This window comes from Chenopodium album, chromosome 11 (genome assembly GCF_948465745.1).
Source record: "Chenopodium album chromosome 11, dcCheAlbu1.1, whole genome shotgun sequence".
NCBI lineage: Eukaryota > Viridiplantae > Streptophyta > Magnoliopsida > Caryophyllales > Amaranthaceae > Chenopodium > Chenopodium album.
Window position 1 is genome coordinate 25226435 of NC_137844.1, and position 10164 is coordinate 25236598.

The 10164-nt window shown below is 35.8% G+C and overlaps 1 protein-coding gene across 1 annotated transcript; it reads right to left on the bottom strand.

Annotated features, from left to right (window-relative positions):
* Positions 1 to 9268: 9268 nt before the first annotated feature.
* Positions 9269 to 9961, bottom strand: LOC145566479 (putative mitochondrial protein AtMg00860). The gene is made up of 3 exons (XM_081625887.1): positions 9896 to 9961; positions 9719 to 9814; positions 9269 to 9595 (listed from the first exon to the last, which is right to left on the bottom strand). The coding sequence occupies exons 1-3, from the start codon at positions 9959 to 9961 to the stop codon at positions 9269 to 9271; spliced, it is 489 nt and encodes a 162-aa protein (XP_081482013.1).
* Between the last annotated feature and the right edge of the window lie 203 nt (positions 9962 to 10164).

The window sequence follows — 10164 nt, forward strand, 5'->3', positions numbered from 1 at the left end:
TCACCTTCCCATTTTGCATAAGTACACATCCCGGACCATTTTTGGATGCGTCACTATATACATCATAAATTCCACTATCATCTGGCAGTGTAAGCACTGGTACTGTAATTAACTTTTTTTTCAAGAGTTAGAAGGCTTCTTCACACTTGATGTCCCACTTAAACTTCTTGTCTTTCTTAATTAGAGAGGTCATAGGCTTAGCAATCTTCAAAAAAAATCCTTCACAAAACACCTATAATACCCAGCTAAGCCTAAGAAACTTTTAATGTCAAATACCGTCTTTGGCGTAGGCCATCCTTTCACTACTTCAATCTTTGCTAGGTCTACTTCTACCCCATATTTGGACACAAAATGACCCAAGAAATGTTACTTTCTCCAACAAAAACTCACACTTAGAAAACTTCGCATAAAGCTTGTTTTCCCTTAAGGTTTGTAGAATTGTTCTTAAATGTTCTACATGTTCCTCCTTATTCTCTGAATTTACCACTTTTATATCCTAAAGCTTGGTTATTTCTTCTTGTTCCAAGTTCCTCACACTACAAAAATACATTGGATGCCCCTTCTTAATATACTTTTCCAATTTCAACACAGATATGATCCTTGGGCACATGGTTTCACCAAGCATCCAATACATCACAACTCATTTTCACTAGTACTCATTTTTACTTTCTGTGATCGATAACTAATCTCTGTGTTGTACTTGCTTAACCAATCCATTCCAAAAATAACATTGAATTCACTCAACCCAAACTCGATGAGATTAGACAGAAATACTTTTTCTTCAATGTCTAAAGGTACATCCATAAAGGTCTTGGTACTTTATACTACCCTGTAATATCGTGGATATTTCCTACTTTAAAAATACACTTTCTACTCAAAATAAAACTCTTTTTAGGAAATATCCAAAATATTACAGCCACCATGATAATGGCCAAGGATATTTTTCAAAAGTCACACAGCGGAAGTCTAAAATAAATACCAACTTTTAAAATAAAACTTGAGTTCACAACCTCAAAACAAAAGTAGAATTAAATAGTTCACAAGCTAGAACCAATCCAAACATGGCCTTTCTAAAAGCAACTTAAAAATAAACATAACAATGTTAGTCCATAAACCATAATTCAATAACCAATAAATCAAAATTTTTAAATAGGAAAGCATAACAAGTAACTCTCCACACTCATTCCCATCATGCTCTTCATGCTTCAAATACCTATCACTTCCCCTTTATTTCAACCCTCTACTTACCATATAAATGGGTCATAATTGGGCCAACCAAAGGAAAGTCAAACACAAATACAAAAGTACGAATTAGTAAAAGCTGAGTACATATGCACCACACTAACATGGATATCCTATCATCAATAAAAATAATTAAAACATGCTCGCCATACAATTACAAGCCAACTTACCTTTGACTCATAACTAGCAGTATTAGTTATTAAATAATAGCTTTGGATTACGCATCGAACGGGTTTGCTTCCTTAAGAATAGCCCATTAAAAATTGAGCTTCCAATCAAGGAGATACCCCAATTGGCATCTACTATGTCACACTTGGTGACGGAATTTTGCACATAAATAATAAAAGAAAGTATAGCGTCCTACCCCTGTTAAATATAATATCCCATAACTCCCCTCATATGTTCATACTCAAGGTATATACGTTCCAAGAGTTTTGGTGTGTATCCTCTTACACTTTACAGGATTTACCAATTTAACTTGTGATGACTCTAACCAATCAATCTAGAACAAACATAACAACATTCAATACATACTTCCAATTCATTTTTGAGTTAATTAGTGAGCATATACTATTTATTAGTGAGGACTTGGGTTTTGAGATAGTTGAAAGAAAGGTTATTTATTGTGGTGGAAAGAAGGTAAAGTTTGATTCCCTTGGAGTTTTTGAGCTTGAGGGAGGTTTAGATTGTGAGAGTTCTTCATCTGAGGACTCTATGATTGATTTTCATGCCCTCATTGGCAATGTGAGACCTTGTGTTGAGGGAGTAGCTACCCCTTTTCCTATTTCTCATACCTCTTTTTCTTAAAGGTTTGACCACATCCCTTCTTGCCCTATTTTTCACCCTTCCTATCTCAAAGAGCCTATTGGGGAGCCGCGTACTATGGATGATTTTCATGTCCCTCATTTCATCATTGTTGTGGAAGACAGGAATTATGCCAACAAAAAATTTAGTGAGGAGGATTTGCCTTTTTCTTTTTCTTTCCATTCTTCCCCCTTCTACTTCTTATTTTCTTGAACTTCCTTTTGATCCCTCTTCTTCTTTCTTTTGGCATCTCCCTTCTCACTTGCGTGCAATGATCTTGTTCCACGTTCTCTTTTTGTCATGTGCCTACTTGTTATCTTATGAAATGTGTAGTAGTACATTTGACAAGCTCTTACGTGCGTTGAATTATTATTTTCTAAAGCGGTTAAGCTTGGACCTTAAGCAAGCCTTTCTCGGGAAGTAACCCGTGTTTTATTGCTTTAATTTTCTTTTCTTTTTAGAATAGATTTTCTCTCATGGAAATGTTCGTGTGCCTTTTGCTAGGTACATGACTTGATAATATACTTTGGTGCATTGGTTTGAATCAAGAATCAAGGAAGATTGACTCCTATTTTGCTAGCATATTGAAAGTAAGATTCAATTCTAAAAGAAAGTGGTTTTGAAAGGTTTAATTGGGTCATTTGCGGGTATTTACATCCACCTAACATCCGGTAATATCATTCCTTGCTCTTTCTCTAATAGTTGTTACCTTGTTGGACATGTGTTGGTATTGTTGGATTGATCTCTTTGTTTTTCCCTCCTGTGGATTATTAGGTTTGTGTTTAAGCATGTTGTCTCATTCAAGCTTAGGGGAGGGTTTTCTATCATGTTTGATGGGATTTTGATTCATATTACCATGCAAATTTGTATATGCATTTCCATGATTCTTTATCTTGAAAAACTTCCAAAAAGATTTTTGTTTCTATCAAGGCAAATTTGCAATGTGTTTTGTTTTGTTCTTGCTTTGGACATAATACTTTTGGACTTGTATAGTTCAATGCTTTCTTCTTAAATGGTAACAGTGTGCACGGTTTGAGAGTATGTTTAGATGACTCTAGGATAGAGTATGCTAAGGTAGTCCTTTAGAACTTTTGGAACCTTGAAGCCGAATTCTATTGTTTTTGAAAATTTGCAATTGCTCCCCTTTGGTGAATTTGAAACTAATAGTGAGTTATTGCTACAACCATGTGAGGTTTTATTTCTTCTTGCTTTCAACATTTGTGGATTGAGCGGCGCATGGATCCTTGGCTATTGTATACTTTATCTAGAATTTGACTTTCATCTCCCGAGGTCGCGACCGAGCCATTTAGGAAAGACAAAGGCATCTTTTCAGGGTGGTAATTTTACTTTTCTAGGATAGTTTTCTTTTCTTTGTTTTGGGTTTACATTTGCTTTCTTTCTAACCATTTGAGCCATATACCCTTCTTTTCAAGCCACATCTTTAGATCTTGAGCCTTTTGTTTCATTCTTGTTCCTATCATTTGTTTTTGTGAAGCACTTGGTCTCTTATGTTAGAGTTTTGGTGGATGAGAATGATTGTTTGGCTCTTATGTTGTAAGCAAGTTTGTGTTGTATAAATTTTGTGAGTAAAAAGCAAATGCAAAGTTGAAAAAGCTGTCCATATTTAAAAAAGGCGACGACAATTAATAAAGTGACAAAATGAAAAAATGAGAAAAAAGCAAAGCAAATTCAAAATGCTTTGGCAAAAGTAATAAAAAGTGAAAATGAGAAAATTCAAAAAATATAATGATGTAAGTGTCTTTCTCCCTATTTTAAGCATTGAGGACAATGCTTTGTTCAAGCTTGGGGGGAAGCGTTCTTACACATTTTGTACATATGATTCTTAGCTTTGAATAAACTTGGGGGTGATGTGTTTTTGTTTGGTGAATACATGGTTTTGGTGTTAAGATTTGGCCAATCTTTTCTTCACGATTTAGGTATACCACCAAATTTCAAATTTTAGCCTACCTTCACCTTTCTCGCCTTTACATTACAACCCTTTCCAAGACCTTTTGACCTTTATGGTTGAGTCACTAGTCGGTGGAGGGAGATGTAGGTCAAGCTTATAGGGCGGTATGCAATAGTTAAGACGTCGAGTAGCCTCAAATCTCTTTCTTTTCTGGTTCCTTCGAGGAACCATTGAGATGCTAGCTAAAAGTAGATTTGAAGCTAATTGGGTGAATGTGCTAAAAATGTTTTGAAATGAAAGTGACTTGTATCTTGATAAGTTCTCTATGCTTAGCATGTCCTATGCTTCAATCAACCTTAGATATCTTAGAATGTGCACTCCCTTACTTGTTTAGTAAGATTTGCATTCATTATGCTTGTACATTTGCAAAAAGTCCACTCACGAACATTTGTTTTGTTTTGTTTTCTTTTGCTTCTTTTTCATGCTTTGCCTTGTTTGTTTGGTTTGTGAGAGTTATGGGTTAATCTCTTAGGAAACCCTTACGAGAGCATTACTCGTCCTCTAGAGCGATCTAGGGGTTTAAATGGCTTGTCTTTAGTTTCTAAAATTGACCGTGATTCCTACGAAAGTGAGTTAGTGTATATTCTTGTCTCCTCTCTTCTTTTGTTTGTTTAAATAAGCTCATCATTTTCTATCCCTTGGTTTTGTTTTGCTCGAGGACGAGCAAAAGATAAGCTTGGGGGCATTTGATGGGTGTCATAAATGGCACCCATTTGATGAGTATATTAGTTTGTTTTTACCTTCTTTTCATAGCTTTCTTTCTTAATAAATGCTTAATTTCATGCTTTTGCTCTTTGTTCTACCTTTTCTCTCTTATTTGTGGTTTTATGCATTTCTATGGTTTTTCTAGTCTTTTCTCCTTTATTTGCTCTCTTTTCGTGGTTGTAGGTATTGTACGAGGTTCGGGTCTTGATATGGATGGATTACTAAGGTAGAAGATGCATTTGGATCCTAGGATGCATGGACACTTCATCCAACTGCCGTGTCCGTGTTGGACACCGTGTCAGACACCGACACCGGTGGGACACACGATGACACGTCTCGGACCGTATCCTACTATGATATAGGTTGTTCAACTTTTTTTATTGAGAAATTTTAAGTAGAGTAAGATAAAATAAGGTAATTGTTAAATAATATGGGTGCCTTCATATTGTTAATATGTTACTATATAATCTTTTGAGAGGACGAAATGACAAATCTATGGACAAATTCTTTTTTTAAACTATATTTTATGAATTTTAACATCCCGTACCCGTGTCCATTATTTTGAGATAGACGTTTTTCCGTATCCGTTTCGTACTCGTATCTGTGTCCGTACCCATTCTTGTGCAACTTAAAAAGCTTATAGAATTTGGAAAGCTCAAGGTGCAAGGAAGTAGATTCTCCAAGTTCCAGCTCTTGCGCTCTCAAGCCGTGCTCTCATGAGGATGTGGTGTCGAACCCACTGTCAAGTGCTTTTGAAACTGACTCTCTTAGTGTTCATCATCATCATATTGCGCGCTCACTCGAAGTCCCTTAGCGAACGCACGAAGCCTCGAGAAGAACCGAAGAAACCCAGAGGAGCGTGGGCGCATAACCTACGGGCGTGCCTCCCCGGGTCCTTGTTTTTGCTCGATTTCGTTTCATGCCTCCTATAAATATCTACTTGTAACCCGATTTTTGTAAGTAGAATTAGAATTAGAATTCATATTCTTAGCTTAGTTGAGAGCTTCTCTCTCTAGTTTTAGGGTTAGTTTATGAGTAGATTTAGAGAGAGAAAGTGAGGAATTTCAATGGTGAATGAGAGATTGAAGATTCAATGGTGACAATTGTGTTGAAGATCTTCTCTATTATCAATGAGCATTTATAACTCTATCTCATTTTATTGCTTTGTTTAATATTGAAGCGTGTTCGGATTGATTTTGATGTTTGATGCTTGATTAGTGTAGTTGTTCTTCATATATTGTTGATTCTTGATTTCTTTAGTTGTTAATTGATTAGATAATGATGTTAGAGTAGTTGTTTGGCTAGGGATTAGGTAAAACTTGTATGATTGATTGATTGTGCTTAATTTGGGAATTGTGTTGATTGATTGTTGAGATTAAAGTGATTAATGAAAATTGTGCTTGTGTGTAATTCGATAGGCCTTGAGAATTATTCTAGATTGCATTGTAATTGCTAATTATATGGATCATTGTTAGGTGTTAGTGTTCTCTCTTTATCTTTGGCTTTGACCTAGCTTAGGTGCCCAAATCAAAAGCATTTGAACATTACCGTTCCTTTGGGTTCGACCCTTGACTTGCCTCTATACTTGTGTTTAGGTTTGTTAAGTGTTTATAAATTTAATTTGATCGAGGGAGTATTAGTCAATGACCTAGTCTTTTCCCCTCGTCAACAATAAAATTAAATTAGGAAGAGAAATGAGTTTTTTCTTTTATACCAAAAACCGAAAAGGGGGGAAGAGGAGAGAGAAGGTGGCCAGCAGGGTGGTTGCTGGTGTTGCTGCTGGCTGTCGGTGGTCGCCGGTGGTCCTCCGGTTGCATTGGTGAGAGAGAAAAAAAGAGGGAGAGAGGCGTGGGAAAAAATAGAGGATAAATAAAGAGAGAATTTTTGGGGTTTTGTGAAATCTGACAATTATGAATTCTTGAGTGGAAAAATCTTGAGGTTTTAGAGTATTTATACTCTCCTTTTAAAACAAAAAACTCATAATTGCAAAACTGCCATTACTAAATCCTACTCCCCCTTAACTTTTCCTTTGGGGTCAACTTATTGGGTTCTTAAGTTTCCTTAGTTTCCTAGTAGGTTTATCCAATCATTTGAATAAAATTGTCCTAATTTAAAATGATTTTATTGACTCAATTCATAACCCAATTAATTTGTACACACTTATGTATTATTTAAATAATTAATTTCTTTTTAAAATGAAATGAATCATATTAATAAATAAACAAAATAAATAATTTATATATTTAAAAATATTATAAAAATACAGAGTATTATAGTCTACCCCCCTTAAAAGAAGTTTTGTCGCGAAACTTAAGGACGAAAATCATGAAACTTTGTTTAAAACATATTTAAAACCTTACTTTTTCACCCACTTAATAAAAACTTTTCTTATACTTATAGTTTTTGTACTTTTTGTAACCGTTCTTGATCTTTTTCTTTGTAAACATCGGATACAATTGTGCAAAATATACTAAAAATGCACAAAAATGCTTGAAATTAAGGTAAAAGCGCGAAATTCTACCGCATTCTACCCCCTTAAAGAAAACGAATTACGTCCTCGTAACTCAAATAACCTCAAATAATTCTAGGTATTTCTTTTTCATTTCATCCTCAGCCTCCCAAGTCGCTCCCTCAGTCTCTTGGTTTGACCACAAAACCTTTACTATCTTGACATCTTTCTTGTGTGTACTACGCACTTTACTATCAAGAATCTTCACAGGTCTTTCCTCATAGGTTATACTTTGATCTAGTTCTATAGTTTCAGGTTATAGGACATGCGACTTGTCTGGGATATACCTTTTCAATTGAGAAACATGAAACCCATCGTGTACCTAGGTGAGGTCCATCGATAATGCTAACCTATAAGCAACTTTTACTATTCATTGCAAAATCTCATATGTTCCAATGTACTTTGGACTCAACTTCCCTTTCTTTCCAAATCTCATAACTCCCTTCATTGGTGAAACCTTAAGCAAAACTTTATCACCAACTTGGAATTCCTCTACTCTACGCTTCAAATCCGCGTAACACTTTTGTCGATCCTTGGCAGCTTAAATCTTAGCTTGGATTTATCTCACTTGCTTTGTTGTTTCTTTTATTGATTGAGAACCTAGAATTATTGTCTCACTACTCCAACATAGTGGACTTCTACACTTCCTTCCATATAAGGACTCAAATGGTGTCATTCCTATGCTTGCATGGTAACTATTATTGTAAGAGAATTCTACCAAGTCTAAGATATCTTCCCATCCACCTTGGTAGTCTAATACACAGGATCGTAGCATATCCTCTAAGGTTTGGATAGTCTTCTCATATTATCCATCTGTTGCTGAGTGAAATATTGTATCCTCATCTTCAATGTCGTACCAACGTTCTCCTGGACACTTTTCTAGAATTTTTAAAGATACCTAGAATCCTTATCGAAAACGATATCCTTAGGAACTCCATGTACCTCACAACATTTTTAATGTAAGCATTTGCAAGTTGTTCCATTTTCCAAGTCTCCTTCATTCGCATAAACACTACTGATTTGGTAAGTCTATCCACTACAACCCAGATGGTATCTTCCATTCTTAGACTTAGGTAAACTAGTGACAAAATTTATTGAGATGCAATCCCACTTCCAAGTCGGGATCTCGAGTAATTGCACTGTTCCTTGAGCTCTCTTATGCTATATTTTAACTTTCTTGCAGGTTAGACACTTAGCTACAAATTCCGCTACTTCCTTCTTCATTTTAGGCCACCAATACACCTTTTTCAAATCCTTGTAAAGCTAATGTCCTCCTTGATGTACTGAATAGGGTGTATTATACTCTTTTTCCATCAACTTCTTCTTTAACTCCTTACATTTCTGTGGTAAACACCACCTCCCCTTAAATCTTATACTTCCATCATCGTGGATCTTGAAATTAGACGCCTTCCCTTGCTTAATTTTCTCCCTTATGCAATCTAATTTCACATCCGCTGCTTGGTTGTTCCTAATCTCATCAAATATCGTTGGTTGGTTACTCAAATTATTAAGCATTCCTTCCAACGTTCCATGTGGCACTACCTTGATGTTCAACTTGCTCATTTCTCTACACAGTTTATCTGCCACTACTAAAGCATTCACTCTATGAGTTGCTTTGCGACTTAAAGCATCCGTAACTACATTTTCTTTGCCCTCATGGTATTGGATATCTAGTTCATAATCATTAAAAAAAATTCTATCCACTTACGTTGCCTCATGATCAAGGTTGATTCCGTGAAAAGATACTTTAAACTTTTATAGTCTGTGAGTATCCTACATTTCACTCCATATAAATAATGTCTCCATATCTTCAATGCAAACACTACTGCCACAAGTTCTAGATCATGAGTAGGGTAGTTAACCTCATGTTTCTTCAATTGCCTTGATGCATATGAAATCACCTTTCCATGTTGCATCAAAACACATCCAAGCATATTCTTAAATGCATCACTATACAAATCATATGAACCACTTCCATCAGGTAAGGTCAACATAGGTGCCATTGTCAAACTCTTTTTCAAAGCTTGAAATGCTTCTTCTCACTTATCACTCCAGATGAACTTAGATTCTTTCTTCATCAACGAAGTAATAGACCTAGCTATCTTCGAGAAGTCCTTCATAAACTGCCTATAATACCCCGCTAAACCAAGAAAACTTTGAATATCCAACACATTCTTGGGTGTAGGCCACCCCTTCACTGCTTCGATCTTGGCAGGATCTACCTCCACTCCGTCTTTGGATATAAAATTTCCCAAAAATACTACCTTCTCCAACCAAAACTCACACTTCAAGAATTTGGCATACAACTGTTTATTCCTTAAAGTAGCTAACAACGCCCTCAAATGCTCTACATGGTCCTCTTTATTCTTTTAATAAACCAAAATGTCATCAAAAAATACCACCACAAATTAGTCTAAGAAAGGTTGAAACACATAATTCATCAAGTCCATAAAAATTGTTGGTGCATTTGTCAACCCAAAAGGCATTACAGTAAACTCATAGTGTCCATATCTCGTCCTAAATGTCGTTTTCAGAATGTCCTCTTTTGCAATTCGTAGTTGATGATACCCAGATCTCAAATAAATCTTAGAAAACACAGTTGCACCTTACAAATGGTCAAACAAGTCATCTATCCTAGGGAAAGGGTATTTGTACTTGATGGTTACCTTGTTCAACTCCCTATAATCGATGCATAGCCTCATGCTACCATCCTTCTTCTTCACAAATAACATAGGTGCTCCCCATGGTAATGCACTTGGACGAATGTATCACTTCTCCAACAAGTCTTGCAATTGATTCTTCAATTTACTCATCTCTGCAGGTGCCATCCTGTATGATGCCTTAGGAAAGTCTATATATCTTTTGGGTGGAATCCTTGGAATCTCTTTTGGAAACACATCTAAAAACTCCTTCACCACCTCAATATCCTCAAGTT